The following is a 20,020-nucleotide window of genomic DNA, read 5'->3' on the forward strand; positions in this document are numbered from 1 at the left end:
AAAACGCTCTAACTAAAACTGCAGACAGCTTCTGATAGCTATAATGCTGTGTTTTTTTTTATGCTAGAAAAAAAATGGATACAAAATTTAGGGCCAAATTATATGAAACGTCCGCGTGACTAAAATATCAAAAAATTAATCTTTATTGGCTATGCTATTTTTTCCCAAATAATTATATGATAGAACATCAAACATCGATATGCATAAAGATTACTGCTGGCAAATGAATTTAAATATGGGTCCGATTTTGTAGCGAAACCAATCGAATCAATCATTTAGATAAATGTTAGTTCCTCTTAATTTGGAGCATAGAATGCTCTATCTACTAGTGCCTATTATTCGATATGCCTTGTTGGGCATATATGTATAAATAAAAAAAAAAATTATGCACGGAAACGAAGAACAATCAGATCTTGCTCAATTTGTAGTAGATAGTCTATAATCTTAAAAGTTATCACACAAAAATTGAAAAGTCAGGAGTACTTCAGAAAATAAACCAACCAAAGTTTGTTTTAAAGACCTATGCAAGAAAAAACCAGTGATGCAAAAAAGTCCAAACTAAGAGGCACTAATATTTATCTAAATGATTGATTCGATTGGCAGAAACTTATAAAACGAAGGAAAATTGCCCTGTTTCGCTATAACTTCGGACCCTGATTCAAATTCATTTGCCACCAGCAATCTTTATGCATATCGATGTTTGATGTTCTGTCATAGAATTAATTCAGAAAAATGGCAGAGCCGATATAATCGTGACTGTTTCCAACAATGGAAAATTAATTTTTATATTCGATATTTTAACCAACCGGACCTTTGCAAATTTCATATAATTTGGTCTAAAATTTTTTTTGAATGAAAATTTTTTGCTTAAATAAAAAAAAAGTATGCTTAGATCAATAAATAATATTGTTTTTTTGTTACGAAAAGAAAATGTTTTATAAATTTTGTAAAATTGAATACTTTTGAATTTTTGACTCCATCCAAGGAGTATGTAACGAATTAAAATTACAAAAAATAAAGAGTACACAAAAAGCTGATTATCTAATCAAAACAAAAATTTTGTAAATAAAAAATTTCGGAATAAAAGTTATGCATTGTTCACGTCATTGTTTAGAAGTCAGCACTTTAAGTGCAAAAAAATTGTTATACTCACATGCAAAATATTTCAAACGATTTTATGGTGATGGTATTAAAGTAACGAAAGCGAAAAATAAAAATTTAATAAATGATAAACCAACGTTACGTAATAAATTACCATTAAGTATTCAATCGTTAATACAAGAGGCTGAAATCGAAACGACCATTGTATCGAATTTAGTGAATTATAATTGTAAGCCACAATTAAATCGTGGTGAGAATAAATTCGATGTTGTTGTCGAACAAATTCGAAATAATGATAAGAGTTCATTAATTTCGACGGATGTTTACGATGAAGATATTACTGAAAATGAAGATCAAACGACAGTCGTTTCAACACAAAGTAAACAGAAGAAAGGAAGGGAAGACACAACAATTGAACAGGGGGCCATTGAACAACTATGCCAGGAAGATGTCAACAATGTCCTCGAAAAGTACGACAATTCTAAAGTGATGTGCGAACGTAGTGATACTCCAAGAGATGGATCTACTACCAACGCTGATAGCATCCTCAAATCAACGAATGTTTCTTTTAACATGCAAAATAATTTAGAAACTAGTCAAGATTTAGAATCGAGTAATTTTGGCAAAGAAATATATAATATTGAATCTAAAACACAACATCAAGAAGATACTACCGAAAATGACGAAAAATTAATTGAGGATATATCACCTCTGAAATTTGAACATTTGTTAAAAAGAGAAAATTTATTAAATAAAAAATTATTAGAAAATATATCACCATTGGAGGATTTATCAGTAAATGTGCCTGTAAAAAAGGCAGAAGAATTAAAAACAAATTTTGCTAATCAAAAGAAAGAATTAGAACAAATAGAAAAACATCCACATGAATCATCTTCAACCACATCGGAAACAAGTAAGCAAATCTTATATAATCAATCAGTTCTAAGACATAAACCAGAAGATGTTATTAAACCTTTACCGCATCGACAAAATGTAATGAAATTTTTTGATGACAAGTACAATCGAACTATGGAACCATCACCACCAGTGAAAACAGAATCCTCAATTGGAACTGCTGAAATGTTTTTTACAGAAGTAGTTAATACTAAAAAATTACCACTTGTTGACGAAGAAGACGATTTGAAAACTGAAGATCCAAAAATTACTGAGAATGAAACAAAAATTGAACCATTTCAAAAACTTACCTCAAACCATTTACATGGCCAGTATAAACGGCAGGAACAAAAAAATCATACTAATGAAATCTTACGTCATTTTAAGAATATGATGAATCCAAAGAAAGTAAGTAAAATAAATATGAAGGAAATTGTTTCGCCAAAACCGGATCATTTAGGTCAAATGGTTGTTGATTGTTTAAATGGTAGTTTTACTGGAAAAAGTACTATGAAAAAATTATCATTAAAGCAGGTACAAATGTTAGCTGATGAAATGAATCAAATTGCACAACAAAAACGTTTTGAACAACGAAAATTTGTACCATTTAAGGTAAATCTACAAGATTTGAATGTAAATCAACCATCATCACCACGTAATGAAATCAATACTTCTATTCCTGAAATGAAAACGTTTGAAATAAATGCTAACCCTACGTTAAATTCATTTAAAATTGAAGAGAAAACTGTAACATCACCAAATGTTGATGATAATAATACAAACATAAATAATGATACTTGGAGAAAATGGTTCCAAAAATCGAAAAACACTAAAGAAAATAATAATAGTGATAGCAAAATTATTGGAAAGATGGTCTCAGGCTTTACATTTCTTACATTTTTATCACTATTTTATTTATCAAAGTATAATGTGTTTAATATTAAAAGACGCAGTAATACTAAAAATGTTAATGAAAGATTATTTAATTTGATTAGATAAGTTTTTCTGGTTTGAGTGTTTTGTGTTCACTGAAAAATGTGAGGTGCTCTTTGTTTTTGTTTAATGTTTGTCTACTCAAATGATTTTTTTGGGTTTTAAAATTAAATTTATTAGTCACAAATTCGGTAATTGTTTTAGAATTAATATTTGTAACAATAAAATTGTATTTTTTATTTTGAATATTATTTAGTTTTTTTTAAGTTAGAAAATTATTTTAGTAATAAACTATTTCTAGTATACTTACCTCATTAGTTATATGGAGCTGACATAATGAGCACGAGCAACGTTATGTAAAAATTCTAACCGTCTGATGGGGTTGATAAGTTTATAGTTTGTGATAATTGGCCAGATTTTTGTTTCCTCTACACTTGGTTGAGAAATCCAACATTTTCGTGATGCTCGGTTATGGGCTGCTGCAAGGGGCTAACAAAAATTTTTTGTGCGACCTAACTCGGTTGTTTCTAGTACCACATGAAGCAATAACCATATGATCAGATTGATTTCGATTTTTACCCCTACTAGAAGCCTTTTTTTCAGTAAATAAATTCTAAAGCATTTTGAAGTTTTCAAAAATCTTCTGGAAGACAGAAAAAACGGCTAAAATATCTTAGAAAGTATCTAAATAATTACCGTTTATAGAGAAACAATGTATTATCTAGACATTACAAACATTAACGAATTTTCAACATTGTCATACCCGTATATTTACGTACGTATGTCAAACGATGTTTGCATAAACAGTGAACAATACAAGAACATAAATGTTTTGTGGAATAGGGAAATACTGAAATATAGTTTGTCTACAAAGTATAACTAAACAAATGAATTTATACAGGATGAACTAAAAAGATTGTATTTGATGGTATAGAATTGGATTGAAAAGTCTTTTTAGAACGGCTAAATTATTCCATTGTAATCGTTATGTTATCGGCTATTGGGATAATAATTTTGCTATTCGTACTGTGCATGAGTTTTCTTTGTGGCGTTTTCCATTTAGGTAATCGAATTTCCTCAGATATTAAAAAATAATACATTTTTCCATTTTTAGTTTTTCAAGTATTTCTATTTCGAAAATTAAGCGTCTAGACAAAAAAAATCACAAGAGTAATTTTTTGCTTAAAACTGATCAAAAAATACAAAAATATTTTTTATTTTGAAATAATTCAAAATTTTGTACTTTGCGCATTCCCCACCCCTTGTTTATCTGTCGATTTTTTTCATTAACGACCTTGACCTTTCCAAATTTTATTCAAGTTGGACTTAAATTGCGACCGATTTGAATAAAATTTGGAAAGGTCAAGTTCGTTAATGAGAAAAATCGACAGATAGGCAAGAGGTGGGGTACTGCGCAAAGTACAAAATTTTGAATTAATTCAAAATGAAATTTTTTTTTCTATTTTTGATCAGTTTTAAGCAAAAAAAAGTGCGTTTACTATTAAGGGCATTCAATCACATTTCAGCGAAGTTCGTGTGCTGTCTGATTATTTACTAAGAAGTACCTAAATAAATAATAAATATAATTAATTCGTGTAATAACGCATTATTAACATACTTTTGCGATTGCCCAACTTGTGCTACGCACTTTTTGTGAAAATTTCGCATGTGTACGTTAATAATGATCTAATCCAACTTATATGAGTATTGTATAAAACTTTATCCACAACTCTGTAATGTGAAAATAAAGAGTAAATATCTGGATGACCGAGCTTTGCTCGGTTATTCGCCAATAGATGTCAGCAAGAGTCATATTTTTCACTTTAGACTACTCAAACGCCTCCTTTTTGTTATGTTATAATTCATCAGACATCTATTGGTGTATAACGTAATTAATGAAATACCTTGCATTGTATTTCATTAATTACGTTATACACCAATAGATGTCTGATGAATTTTTCATGGAAAGACGGATAAAACGACATTTCTGATAAATGAAACCTTGCTAGATCGACTTATCGCCCCAAAAAACCCCTACATACTCATTTTCATGAAAATCGTTGGAGCCATTTCCAAGATCGTTGATATATATATATATATATATATTTATTATATACAAGAATTGCTCGTTTAAATATATAAGATTATATAATTTAAAATTTATCATAAGTTGAGAAAACTAAAACATTAAAAAAGTTACTGTAGTAACTTGTTATTAGTTTATATTTTGACAGTAATATGGTTAATTTGTTAACTAAACTATTTATCACACGCAAAATGAGTGGAATAAGTAGTTCGTATCTCACGGGCGTAGATAAAATTTTTTACCAAACGATGAATTGTTGACTCGTATTGAAGATGTGAGTCAATGAAAATAATGTAATATACGGTAATTAACTCGAACTCAACATCCATTTAGTAAAACAATGTCAATAATTTACATGCATTGTTCAACATTGCGATTGCCATTTAGCTGGTATCATATAACACATAAATTGCCGTAAAATACTCAAATAAAAAAAATTGAATGATATCCCTTACACAAGTTGTATCTACATGTGATTTTATATACTCGTCGAATTTTTTAAGAACCTAGATTTTAGGTAGATTTGGTCTCCCTGAACATATCCTGATATTTGTTAGGCTCCTGAACTCTCTTAGATGCAAGAGAGAGGTCCGAAAAGCTACGAACAAAAAATCGAACTTTTTATTTAATGAAATGTGTTGGATATTAAATCAAAGGTTATGGAGATTATACGGTAAAAGAGTATGTCGTAAAAGCGTTGAAGAGTATATTTTATTACATACAGTGTATCGCATTTAAGATGAAGACACCCTCATATTTTCGTTGTTTATAAAAATATCAATTTGAAATTTTGCACAGTCATACAAGGTGATAGATCATATTTTTTAAGATATTTAACATAAATCAGAACTTTGAACTCCGCCTTACTACAAATTGACAAACAGGGCCGATTTTTAACATTTGGTCTAGCGTCAGAGATGGTTACAAATATCGAAAAAAACTATTATAAACTTTTGCTTAGAATTTTTTTTATACCCTATATAGCGGTTTTCATGACAAAATTCGCATTTTTGTTTTTGTTAATCTTGTAACTAGTGTGGTATGGAATTTTTAATTTTGTTACCAGTGTGCTATGGAATAAAAAATTGGACAAATTGATAATTTAATAGTGTTATCTATTCAAATATTTCAATAAACTTGTAATAATTATAAGTGAAAACTAAAATAATGAAAAAATTAAAAATGGGAATTTTGTCTTACAAATCGGTATATGGGTATAAAAAAATATACTAATCTAATAAAAATATAAAAAATATACTATTTGTCAATTTGTTGTAGGCTGAGTTTAAAGTTCAGATTGCGTTTAAGTATCTTAAAAAAATGTGTCCCATTGCCCTGTATGACTGTGCAAAATTTCAAATTGAAATATTCTTACATAAATAACGAAAATATGATGGCATCTTCAACTAAAATGCGACACATTGTATAAATATATTATATGTAAAAATATGAAATAGTGCTCCTGTGACGTCTTCCACAAGAATTAACAAGAATTAAAATATTTTTTATCAATTGTAAATTATATTTTATTTGGAATTATTGTTGGAATATATTGTTCAAGACCCATGATTGAATACTAAACACAATTAATACATTTAATAAAAATTTCGTATTTCTGCCATCACTTCTCAGAGCATACTTAAATGAAAAATTTGGTTTTTTGTTTGTTGCGTTACGGATCTCCCTCTCGTACCCCAAGGTGCTCAGAAACCTGACAAATATCAGCAAATGTAAAGGAATGTGAAATGTATTGTGCTGTTAACAATTAATCCGACAATATAAATAATCCGTAGTTATAAACAACCCGACGATATATTTATTCAACGGTTCACACAAAACAAATGTAATTTTGGTATAATATAGAATTATCCAGAATTCTAGACAATTCTAAAAAGAAATAAACAATATCGTTTTATATTACGGAAACAGAGATAGAAAACATATACAAGTAAATATATGCAATAGAACATACATGACAGTTCTAAAATTTGCTAGACTGTACGGTAACAATTGATTGTAACTATTTAAACAGGGCACAGTGTGCGATACCGGGGAGATTACAAAACAGACTCTTCAAGTTAACTACAGTCATGTAGTAAAAAAACTAAAGTATTTGAGTATAGACAGTTCATTTTTTCATTACACAAATTTCAATACGTTAAGCCCGCTACAATATCTTAATAAATGGTTTTTTTTTTTAGAAATTCGTCCGGCATATAAAATCACTTGTATTTGTGTGTGCTCTCTTTTATTGTTCGGACATTCTTAATAGAAAACCTTTTATAATACTGACATAGAATAGTTTCTGCAATACATATATGTTTATATTGTCTGTATATACACGTTTGTATTTTATGTACACTGTGATTTAGTGAAGTAAACTTTGCTCAGTTCAATAGCTCCCGCATTCATTATGTAATACATAAGTAGTAAGTAGTTGAACGAGAATAATGGTAATTAGTTTATATGTAAACATAATATATAATAATACCGAAAAGTACTTGTGGGTTTTGCAGCTTAAACATAATATTCAAGTTTTGAATAATTTCGATATACATACATATAGTCAGTCTCTTTTGTAAAATATACATATGTATGATGTAAACTCTACGTCACAAAATCTGCACAAGGTGATTATACATATTTTTTAAATCAGTAAAAGTTTTAAGGTTTTGTTGATAGGTATATTACATGTATATCACCAAATAGTTATGACATCACATACGTATATTACCAAATATATTTTAGAGAAATAGTATGGAACTGTTTTTACATTGGCCTAGTGCAGATTTTGTGACGCAGAGTATACATAAACTAAACCAGTTCGAAAATGTTTAAAGGTAGAATTAATACTTCTGTTTAAAAATTCAAACCAAAGTTTATATATGTTTAAAGGTAAAAATATTATTTTTGTTGAAAAATTCGGTGTTAAGGTGAAATAACATACACAACCACTGTGAATAACATACAAATGTTATTCACAGTGGTGGATTTACCTGGAAGCAAAGGAAGCAATTGCTTGGGGCCCCGCTTGGATAGGGGCCCCAAAAAATGGTAAAATTTTGAAAACACATTCGAAAATTTGAAAAAAAATAAATAAATAACACATGAAAAAAAGAAAAAATCCATGTCAACTATATCGATCATTCATTGTCCCCAAACGATTTGAAATTAGTTTAAATCTGTATTTCCCGCGTATAGTTGGCAAAGTTAACTGTAAAATATATTGATTATGCAAAATTAAATAGTTATTCATTATTTTGAAATATCGGGGGGGGGGTTATTTTACAATGAGGGCTCCAAAAACCTGAGGTTGCTTGGGGCTTCGTCAGAGGTAAATCCGGCACTGGCTATTCATTTCATCACTTTAAATGTATTTTATGAAAAAATAAGTGTCACTTGCTATAATTTTCTTTATAGGAAAGTATTTGTCATGCTTTTAACTAATGAATATTAGTTTTTCAAATTAATCTTAAGAAAATTAGCCTTGTTACATAATAAAGCATACTTTTAAAAAAACTTCAATGTAGGATATTTATATGTTAAAAACTCAAACTTTAACAGCTCAATTCTAAAAACACCGTAGGAAGGAATTAACAAAATTTACCTGTTTATATAGTTTTAATGAGAATGCACATACATGATTTAAAGATGATGCGAAGAAAACTTGATTTTTTGGGAACGTCGTTAAGTGCATGGTGGTTATATTTTGGTTTGGTTTATGAAACTGTTTGTTATAAGAATTACAGAGTAGTATGAATATTCCAAAAATAAGCTTAATCGACAAAAATTCTTTAAACAAAAAATGTTGAGTTCAAAGACGCGCTTCTTACATTCTTACGCAGACACAAAATAAGCTTGAAGGCATAAGCCGAAGCTTTTAGTTTGAACTAAAATATCATTATGATTAGTAACTGATCAGGGTTAGAAGAACACTTTAAAAGAAAATTGTTCGTTCTAAAAAGGTAAAGACAACATTTTTTTTAAATCGAAAGTTTAGATAGAAATTGAAAGTAAAAATCTACTCTTTTTCGAGTTTTCTTATTCAATTTTTTTTAAACAACACTAACAATTTGATTTGGAAAATTCTTTTCGAAAAGCTCCCAAATTCCGCAATAAGTATCTATTCAAAAAGCTTTTTATTATTAAACATTTAATTTTTGCACATCTAGTTTCCACATAAACTTATTTTTTTTTATAAAAAAAAAAACTTCTAATTTAAGGTGTGTATTACCTTTTAGCAGTTATGAAGTAGAGTGAGCTTTTCGTTAAACTTGAAAATTTAGGACGAGTTAAATGCCTACTAACGAAGTGCGGCTACGGGTCCAACATCTTTTGTTTCAAGTATTTTCTTCGATAAGAGGTATTTTTCGAGTTTCAAGCAAATGTTAAGTTAAAACAAATGAAAATAAACAATTGACTGAGTTAATTCTTGAAATACCCTGTATAGACAATGTTGAATATCCGTGCTTGTTTGCATTATTTTAATAAATTAGAAAAGTCATCCATCATCACACATATAATGTCCAGCACTGAAAAATACATGATATACTCATATTTTTGTTCTGACCTAATTAGTGCCCTCATGGTTAAATAATGATGTTTACAAAAAAATGTTTTAAACAAAAGTTGTTTATTTTTTTTAAAGAAATATTTTGTTCTTTCACTAACGGTTTACAAGATGGGTCGTACGGATATAAGATCCAATTGAACTATGTTAATCACTTACGAACTTACAGCCACTTTTAACGCTCTGAGCACAATATAAAAATTTCAGCTCGATATATCTTTTCGTTTTTGAGTTATCGTGTTACCAGACAGACAAGTGGGCGAACGGACAAACGGAAATGGACTAATTAGTATTTCATGAGCACCTATACCAAAATTTTGTTCGCATCATCAATACTTCTAAGCGTTACAAAATTGGGACAAAATTTAATATACCTTGATATATATTTCATATATACAGGGTATAAAAAACAATTTTTGTAGTAAAAAAATAAAGTGAGCGACTTAGGTAAAGTAAACAGTAGTAAGCTACGAAGGGCGAACCCAAAATGTATCCAAAGTGTGCGAATTGAATCTGAAATATGTAGGAAATGAAACCATGTGTAGGAAAAAAATCATGTGTCGGAAATACCATGGTAGAAAGGAAAGAGAAAATCCATTTGAACGTGAAAATAAATTCTCTTGCCAATCAACAACTGCCAATCTCCTAATTTACACGGAAAATTAAATGGATGAGAACAATTGAGGTTTGTGAAGATGGCACCCCCATGACCGAATTTTACGTTCTTTGTGAGCTTAATCGTTTGACCATCGTAGGACCACTTTTGACCACCCTCAATTTTCGTTTGACCACCCTCCGTTCGGAAAATATTCACGATTCAAAATTTTATTTCTCGTAGCCTCCACCATAACCAGCATAGGGAAAATAACATGGTAGCACCCCCATGAACGAAATTTAATTTAATTGTGAGCTCAATCGATTCTAAATCGTAGGACCACTTTTGACCACTCACAATTTTCGTTTGACCACCCTTCGTTCGAAAAATATTTAGAAAAAACAATTTTTTTTTTAACGAAAAACAAAAAAGGCTGGATTCTAATGAATTACTACAAATTCTGGGGTGTTTTTGTGCTCAATCGTTGGAGAATCGTAGGACCACCTGGGAATATTAACAAAAAACGTTAGACCACCCTCCGTTCGAAAAATATTTAGAAAAAACAAATTTTTTTTTAACGAAAAAACGTTCCCTCCACCATCCAAAGATTGTAATAACGACAAAAACAAAAAAATCGATTTTCTACTAAAGGAGTGAAAAATTTATAGATTTTTTCATCAAAATCCATTCAAAATCGTAGGACCACTTTTGACCACCCACAATTTTCGTTTGACCACCCTCAGTTCGAAAAATATTTACAAAAAACGAATTTTTTTTTAACGAAAAAAAATGAAAAATGAATTTTTATATAAGCAGCAGGAATTCTGGGGTGTTTTTGATGTCAATTGTTAGCGAATCGTAGGACCACCCCAAAATATTCACAAAAATCGTTTGACCACCCTTCGTTCGAAAAATATTTAGAAAAAACAATTTTTTTTTTAACGAAAAACAAAAAAGGCTGGATTCTAATGAATTACTACAAATTCTGGGGTGTTTTTGTGCTCAATCGTTGGAGAATCGTAGGACCACCTGGGAATATTAACAAAAAACGTTAGACCACCCTCCGTTCGAAAAATATTTAGAAAAAACAAATTTTTTTTTAACGAAAAAACGTTCCCTCCACCATCCAAAGATTGTAATAACGACAAAAACAAAAAAATCGATTTTCTACTAAAGGAGTGAAAAATTTATAGATTTTTTCATCCAAATCCATTCAAAATCGTAGGACCACTTTTGACCACCCACAATTTTCGTTTGACCACCCTCAGTTCGAAAAATATTTACAAAAAAACGAATTTTTTTTTAACGAAAAAAAATGAAAAATGAATTTTTATATAAGCAGCAGGAATTCTGGGGTGTTTTTGATGTCAATTGTTAGCGAATCGTAGGACCACCCCAAAATATTCACAGAAATCGTTTGACCACCCTTCGTTCGAAAAATATTTAGAAAAAACAATTTTTTTTTTAACGAAAAACAAAAAAGGCTGGATTCTAATGAATTACTACAAATTCTGGGGTGTTTTTGTGCTCAATCGTTGGAGAATCGTAGGACCACCTGGGAATATTAACAAAAAACGTTAGACCACCCTCCGTTCGAAAAATATTTAGAAAAAACAAATTTTTTTTTAACGAAAAAACGTTCCCTCCACCATCCAAAGATTGTAATAACGACAAAAACAAAAAAATCGATTTTCTACTAAAGGAGTGAAAAATTTATAGATTTTTTCATCCAAATCCATTCAAAATCGTAGGACCACTTTTGACCACCCACAATTTTCGTTTGACCACCCTCAGTTCGAAAAATATTTACAAAAAACGAATTTTTTTTTAACGAAAAAAAATGAAAAATGAATTTTTATATAAGCAGCAGGAATTCTGGGGTGTTTTTGATGTCAATTGTTAGCGAATCGTAGGACCACCCCAAAATATTCACAAAAATCGTTTGACCACCCTTCGTTCGAAAAATATTTAGAAAAAATAATTTTTTTTTTAACGAATATCAGTGTTGCACTATTTCTAATAAATTAGAGAAGTTTAAAAAATCGAACACATTTATTAAGTTCCAGTATTAAAAAATTTAAAAACTTTTAAAGTATTTGCTAGAAAACCGTACACCACTATGTTAAGTGTACGCACAATAAATTAAAATTTTATTAAGTTTTTTAACATGTGTGCAATAATAGGCCAAAAAATGAAAATTTGTTCAACAAAGAAATTTTTATTTAAACATAGACATCAAAACAAAATTTGAAATCAGAAAATGACAAATCTAAAACACATTCTCAAAATCCGCTTTTAAAATAAGATTTAGACATTTATTTAAAATTTTAAATAAGAACGCTAACTAACAGAATAACATTTCAGAAAAAAAAAAACGTTGTCATGGGCAACAAAGGATCTAATTTGATTCTATTAGTCTTAAAAACTCATAATCTTAGATTCATTTGGAATAGGCCTATTGGGGATAACACATTAAAAAAAAGTCTACCTCGAAGGTGGTGTGGAAATGACTAACAAACTGGAACCTTTTAAAATTTTTAAAATGTTTTTAGAGAAATCATTCATAAATTCTTGCGTTTATAAAGCATTTTTGATAATTTAATTGCAAAAGCTTATTTTTTTCCTGTTAACTTAATGGATTTTATAAAAAGTAATTCTTATAGTCTTTCGTTTATGAAATACATTGGTTGATTTAATTGTAAAAAGTAATAAAAAAAACCACCATAAAACCAAATTTTTAATACTAATTATCGCTGTTGCTTAACTTTTATCGTAATATAGATAATAAGTGTAAAAAAGTATAACTAGTTTTTCCAAACATTATTTTTTCACTAATTAATGAATCTAAACTGTATTCATTAACATCCCTGCATATGATATAAATAAAATATAAGAATATAAAGTATCAATTTTCACTACCAGAATTCTTCAAACTAAGAGTGGTCCAATAAAGTTTGTGGTTTGTGGTAACGAATTTTCAGGTTTTTCTACACTGGTCCAACGATGGTCAAACGATTAGACGATTATGAATTTAAAATTTATATATCTTTCGAACTGAGGGTGGTCAAACAAAAATTGTGAGTGGTCAAAAGTGGTCCTACGATTTTGAATGGATTTTGATGAAAAAATCTATAAATTTTTCACTCCTTTAGTAGAAAATCGATTTTTTTGTTTTTGTCGTTATTACAATCTTTGGATGGTGGAGGGAACGTTTTTTCGTTAAAAAAAAATTTGTTTTTTCTAAATATTTTTCGAACGGAGGGTGGTCTAACGTTTTTTGTTAATATTCCCAGGTGGTCCTACGATTCTCCAACGATTGAGCACAAAAACACCCCAGAATTTGTAGTAATTCATTAGAATCCAGCCTTTTTTGTTTTTCGTTAAAAAAAAAAATTGTTTTTTTCTAAATATTTTTCGAACGAAGGGTGGTCAAACGATTTCTGTGAATATTTTGGGGTGGTCCTACGATTCGCTAACAATTGACATCAAAAACACCCCAGAATTCCTGCTGCTTATATAAAAATTCATTTTTCATTTTTTTTCGTTAAAAAAAAATTCGTTTTTTGTAAATATTTTTCGAACTGAGGGTGGCCAAACGAAAATTGTGGGTGGTCAAAAGTGGTCCTACGATTTTGAATGGATTTGGATGAAAAAATCTATAAATTTTTCACTCCTTTAGTAGAAAATCGATTTTTTTGTTTTTGTCGTTATTACAATCTTTGGATGGTGGAGGGAACGTTTTTTCGTTAAAAAAAAATTTGTTTTTTCTAAATATTTTTCGAACGGAGGGTGGTCTAACGTTTTTTGTTAATATTCCCAGGTGGTCCTACGATTCTCCAACGATTGAGCACAAAAACACCCCAGAATTTGTAGTAATTCATTAGAATCCAGCCTTTTTTGTTTTTCGTTAAAAAAAAAATTGTTTTTTCTAAATATTTTTCGAACGAAGGGTGGTCAAACGATTTCTGTGAATATTTTGGGGTGGTCCTACGATTCGCTAACAATTGACATCAAAAACACCCCAGAATTCCTGCTGCTTATATAAAAATTCATTTTTCATTTTTTTTCGTTAAAAAAAAATTCGTTTTTTGTAAATATTTTTCGAACTGAGGGTGGTCAAACGAAAATTGTGGGTGGTCAAAAGTGGTCCTACGATTTTGAATGGATTTGGATGAAAAAATCTATAAATTTTTCACTCCTTTAGTAGAAAATCGATTTTTTTGTTTTTGTCGTTATTACAATCTTTGGATGGTCGAGGGAACGTTTTTTCGTTAAAAAAAAATTTGTTTTTTCTAAATATTTTTCGAACGGAGGGTGGTCTAACGTTTTTTGTTAATATTCCCAGGTGGTCCTACGATTCTCCAACGATTGAGCACAAAAACACCCCAGAATTTGTAGTAATTCATTAGAATCCAGCCTTTTTTGTTTTTCGTTAAAAAAAAAATTGTTTTTTCTAAATATTTTTCGAACGAAGGGTGGTCAAACGAAAATTGTGAGTGGTCAAAAGTGGTCCTACGATTTAGAATCGATTGAGCTCACAATTAAATTAAATTTCGTTCATGGGGGTGCTACCATGTTATTTTCCCTATGCTGGTTATGGTGGAGGCTACGAGAAATAAAATTTTGAATCGTGAATATTTTCCGAACGGAGGGTGGTCAAACGAAAATTGAGGGTGGTCAAAAGTGGTCCTACGATGGTCAAACGATTAAGCTCACAAAGAACGTAAAATTCGGTCATGGGGGTGCCATCTTCACAAACCTGAACAATTGTGTAACATGGATGGTTCAAAAATACCTGCCCCCGTCGAAGTACGGTTCTTCCATATTTTATAATTTCCTATATTAACGAAGTTTTTTTAAATCTATAAATAATGTTGTCAGGTAGGTTAAGATTACGCCAACGAGGAGATGTATAAAAAGTAGCTCCAAGATGGAAAGCGGGAACTTTGTTTAGCACAGCTGGACGAAAGTTGACACTTTCCACCTCGAGGGGAGAAATAGTCTATTACAAATCCAAGAGCAAAAGTAAAGAATGTCTCACATCTGAGACATTCTTGCTTCCGTGGTGGATATACTACTTTTCTTCCCGATAGAGTCGGAAAGCAGAACCTTCGGAGGTGAGAAAAAAAATTTGTACAGATGGTGGAAGTGCAAATAATTGCATGTTATATAGTAAGATATGGTATTTTACATGATTTAATTGCGTTTCCACCAAATACATACGTAATTCATTTACTTACTGTATGACATACAAAGAAAGATTCGTATAGGAATTTATGAACATGAATTTATGAGAATCGAATACATGAATTTATAAAAATCGAAATCTAACGATTTTCATAAATTTGACACTCGAGCCACAGTTTAAAGGGGTTGACGATCGAAATGTTTATATTTGTTGAATGATATTTATCTATCTATCAAAATTACAACGCAGTATGTAATTTATGAATTGTAGAGGTAAATAGAGTGTTGAAATTTTGGAATATATATATTTAGTAGTAAAGTGTTATCTACCATTAATATGTCAAATGTTACAACATATCAACATACCGCACACACATAATAATTACATTATTTGAAACCATGTTACACCACATTTTAGCAATTATTATTAACGTTAATAGCAAATAAAAACGATACTGTTATTAAGGTAGAATACCCGTTAACTCATTTATTTACCGAATGAAATAAAATTTTTAGTGGATATTAAGAATAATCGTTCCCTCGATAATTGCTAAACTCATAACTTCTGCCCTTCAATTAAAAAAGATATTCGCTATAAGCATTGAAACTTTTTGCATTGCTGATAGTCTGCTCCTATAATTTTCCATCACGGTTACTTCGAAAGATAACGATTTAAGAATTTTTTTTTTCTAAATAAATTGGACCTTAACAAACACCGTTCACATTTCTCATAAATAATACAAAACTGAAGCGAAATTGAGAAAATTTATTCAGAAGAATGCGAAATTATTTTTTTCTTTTTATTGCATATGAACTTGTATTGGAATAGTTTTTTTTGAAGTCGGTTTTTTTTATGTTAAAAATTTTTTTATTTTTAGTGAATCTGTACACTAACTAATTTTTCACTTAAAAAATAATCGTGGAAATCGATTGGCGTGATATTGTGTTTCTCGTTCATTTATCTATTTGAGACTTATATGGTTTTCTCATGGATGCCATTGTCAAAACTGGACCAAAATGAAATGGTACCACTCGGAAAGCACCATCTTTCAAAATCGGTTCACCCAGTCAAAAATTCTGAGGTAATCTAGAAGTAATCATTGCTGTAATTATATAAATTTCGTAGAAAAAATGACAGTTAAGTTAACAGATCAGCCCAATTTAAAAAATAATAATTCAGAGGCAAAATTAAAAATTTCACTAATAATTTACTAATGAAAACGGAAAATTCTCAGAATGGTAAAGTTAAGAAATTTTCATTGTGTAAGGTAGTGGTGCGCTAACTTATCGTACCGGCGAAACATTGTATATTTTGCGAAATATTTTGAGATGTTTTTGAATTGAAATAAAAAGTAAAGTTTCATATGGACATATGGTTAAAGAGTTATTTTTTTAGGTAAAGGCGATGGTAAAGCTTAAAACAAAAACAGTATTAAAATAATTAAATAATTTCTATTGATTTAATGTGAATTTCTTTCACAGAAATAAGAAAAAGTACAAGTAAACTACAGTCGTATACCATATGGCCGGTGTTTTTCATTTTTTCATTTTTGAGACAAATAATCACATCTAGATAATATTAATAAAGTCTTGCCAAGAGATATAAAAAAATCTTTACAATTACGAAGAAGGGCTGCATAAAATATGAAATTAAAATTACAATATGTAGAGCATCGTATATTTTAAAAATGTAATTAGTTTTTTATTTGGACGAAGAATGTTTATCCCTAGAGGATATTATTTAATAATTATAAAATTGTATTTTAATTTATTTAAAATTATAGAAAAGTATAGTTAGAGTATAGAGTGCCATACGCAATTTTTTAGTGCTTTAAGGTAACCGAATCGCTAAAAACTAATGACCAAAAGCAAGGAATATTATTTCCTACATAAAATTTTCAGGAATAATAATGATTAACGGTGTCATTAACGCGAAAAATTATAATTTTGATGGCTTATTATTGTAAACACACTATATTTCAGCTTGATATCTGTTTTTGTTTTTAAGTTGTCGACAGACAGACATATCGGAAATAGATTCTTTAGATGGTATGATTTTTTATTTATTAAGACATTTTTAATTAAAAATTATTTCATGAAAATGAACGCTTCTCTGAGGAAACAACAAGGCTATCTTTATTTTCAATATGCAATTATACTTCCATACCACAAAATCAATTCAAACTGGTAATATTTGTGGATGTAAATGTATCACGCACATGTGGATTCACCGTAGAGAGGTACGGAGGTTTATTAACTTAAAAAAAACGCGATGCATTATTTTCAAGCCGATGCATTATTTCGTGAAAAAACGGAAGCTGCTTGTGCCTTCGTTAATCAGCAAAATTGAAGGTTTGGAGCTAAGAATGATGTTCATTAATCATGATTACATCCACATAAATTAACAGTCTGATATATTTTGTGGTTTGAAGACGTGTTAATGGACCTATGTATTGGAAAAGAAAATAACATTGCTGTTACCGCAAAGAAGTATTCAGTTTCATGAAATAATTATTGTTTAATAAAAATGCCACGATTCATTATCTAAAATAAAATACAAACCATATTGATATCTCACACCGTTTTATTTTTAAAAACGTATAATTTAAATTTAACCATTCTGTTTATCAAAGCTAATACAGGAATATTTAAGTATTTCTTACATACCATGAAACATCCTGTTAATTTACTGATTCAGTATGTAAATGAGTTAAATCCTTTTAAAATGTGTGTAATACACAAAGGAATTGATATATTGATTACTTAATTTTACTTTACATAAATTATTATGAAATAAATTTATTCATTTTTTTGTCGTTCATACTTAAAAAAAGTATATATCTACAAGAATGATCTTAAGGGATTTGAAGGCGAAAGAACAAGGATCATTATAACATTAAATTAAACTTAAAAACTTATTTAATAAAAATAAAAAAAATTTTAATAAATTAAAAAAAAAAAATCGAGAAATTCAATTGGGTATATAATGTAAAAACCAATGAATAGTACCGCTTTTTCTCCTTTTAAAATTTTCTGTTACTTTTTTTGAAGCTCAGTCTTCTACCGTTCAATTTGACTGAAAATTGAATGGAAGATGTTTTGAAAACTAAAAAATTCAATTGCGTATATAATGCAATATTAAGGCTATTATGTACAAATTTTTGATTGGCGTAAAACTTCATTGAAATATTGATTGATGAAAAAAAAAATTTGTAAAGAAAAGCGGTTTTCCGGATATGGATGATTAAAGTTTAAACAGGCTTTTGTCCACTAATTATAAAACGGTTGAATAAAAGTTTCTAATGATTAATTATAATATGAAGATTACAAAATACAAAATTAATTTTAATAAAATTTAAGTATCATTAATATTTGTAGATAATAATTTTCATAAAACTATACATCCGGTCATCATATGAAAGACTATGTAAGCTTTAAAATACAAACACATATAACTTGTAAACATACTTATACATAAATGATTACATATCATCAATTGACATCATACAGGCCATTACACTCTACCCTGTTTTAGTACTAAATTTGAATTGGTTTTTTAAAATGCAAAATACATAAAATAAATAGTTTTTTTTTTTTTTTAAATAATACTTTCTTGGTGTAAATCAGATACTAATGTAACGTATAAACCAATTTTTCGAATTTAGGAACAAAGACTATTATATAAACTCATTACCATCGATTTGAAATTTTAATATGTTATAGGTATTCATAGTCTACGAGCCCCAAGTATTTTTATTTGCGAAAATTCTGTTAATTTTCGCATTTTTTAATTTTTACGTCCAGATATAGTGGAATAAGAAAAATTTCTATAGTTTTAGGATAGATAAAAATATCCTCCCATTAAAATAGTGAAAAAAATTGCAATATGAGAATTTCAGGATTTTCGAAAATTTTAAAGTACCCAGGGCAGGTTAATTTTAGGACACATTTTATAGGTATCTCATATTTTATAAGTACTTAATACAACAAAAATAAATTAAATTTTAGTTCTTCCTTATTTATTATAATTTTTATCCATACATTGCTCTAATGCCTGATATATAAAAACGATATTTTCGAGATCATATAGAAAACTTAAAATGTCAAAGCTCAAAAGATATACTTTAACCAACAGTAATAATTAAAATCATCATTTCACTCTTATAAAACGAATAATAAAGAGATAATATTCTGGTATTAAATATTTGACCATGGTGAGTTCTTAGACTAGATTATCAGCTTAAACATTTCGTTAAAACGATAATTTGAATGTATCTGATAAATATTTGAATAAAATACCCTTAATATAAAATGCATTATTGTTATGGCTTCAACTGTATAGTAATGTTATATAAATAAACGGAGAAATTTTCTTGTAGTTTTGCAAGGGTTTTGATAGTGCAATTTTTATTTATTTATTTAAAAATTGCGCTTATTACTTCAGACTACAGAGAATTGTTTTCTGCATTAAATTACAGGAGTTATTATTTTTATTTAAATAGGTTCAGTATCACGCACTGAATGTAAATGCACAAAATCCTTACAAAAAGGCCGGGAAAGTGCATCCATTTTAAGGGAAACCTTTTTAGGCTATATTTCCATAACCGTGCACTTAAGACCAAAAATGGTAATAACCTTTAATGTAGATAATTAA

The 20,020-nt window shown here is 29.0% G+C and overlaps 1 protein-coding gene across 1 annotated transcript in view; it reads left to right on the forward strand.

Moving 5' to 3' along the window:
- Nucleotides 1-1,089: 1,089 nt before the first annotated feature.
- LOC123296118 (J domain-containing protein DDB_G0295729-like) overlaps nt 1,090-20,020 on the forward strand; it is a 195,630-nt gene continuing 176,699 nt past the window's right edge. The window contains exon 1 of the mRNA XM_044877579.1: nt 1,090-2,868. Coding sequence (XP_044733514.1) covers nt 1,090-2,868 — 1,779 coding nt within the window. The remainder of the gene's footprint in view (nt 2,869-20,020) is intronic.

This window comes from Chrysoperla carnea, chromosome 3 (assembly GCF_905475395.1).
Source record: "Chrysoperla carnea chromosome 3, inChrCarn1.1, whole genome shotgun sequence".
Lineage (NCBI taxonomy): Eukaryota > Metazoa > Arthropoda > Insecta > Neuroptera > Chrysopidae > Chrysoperla > Chrysoperla carnea.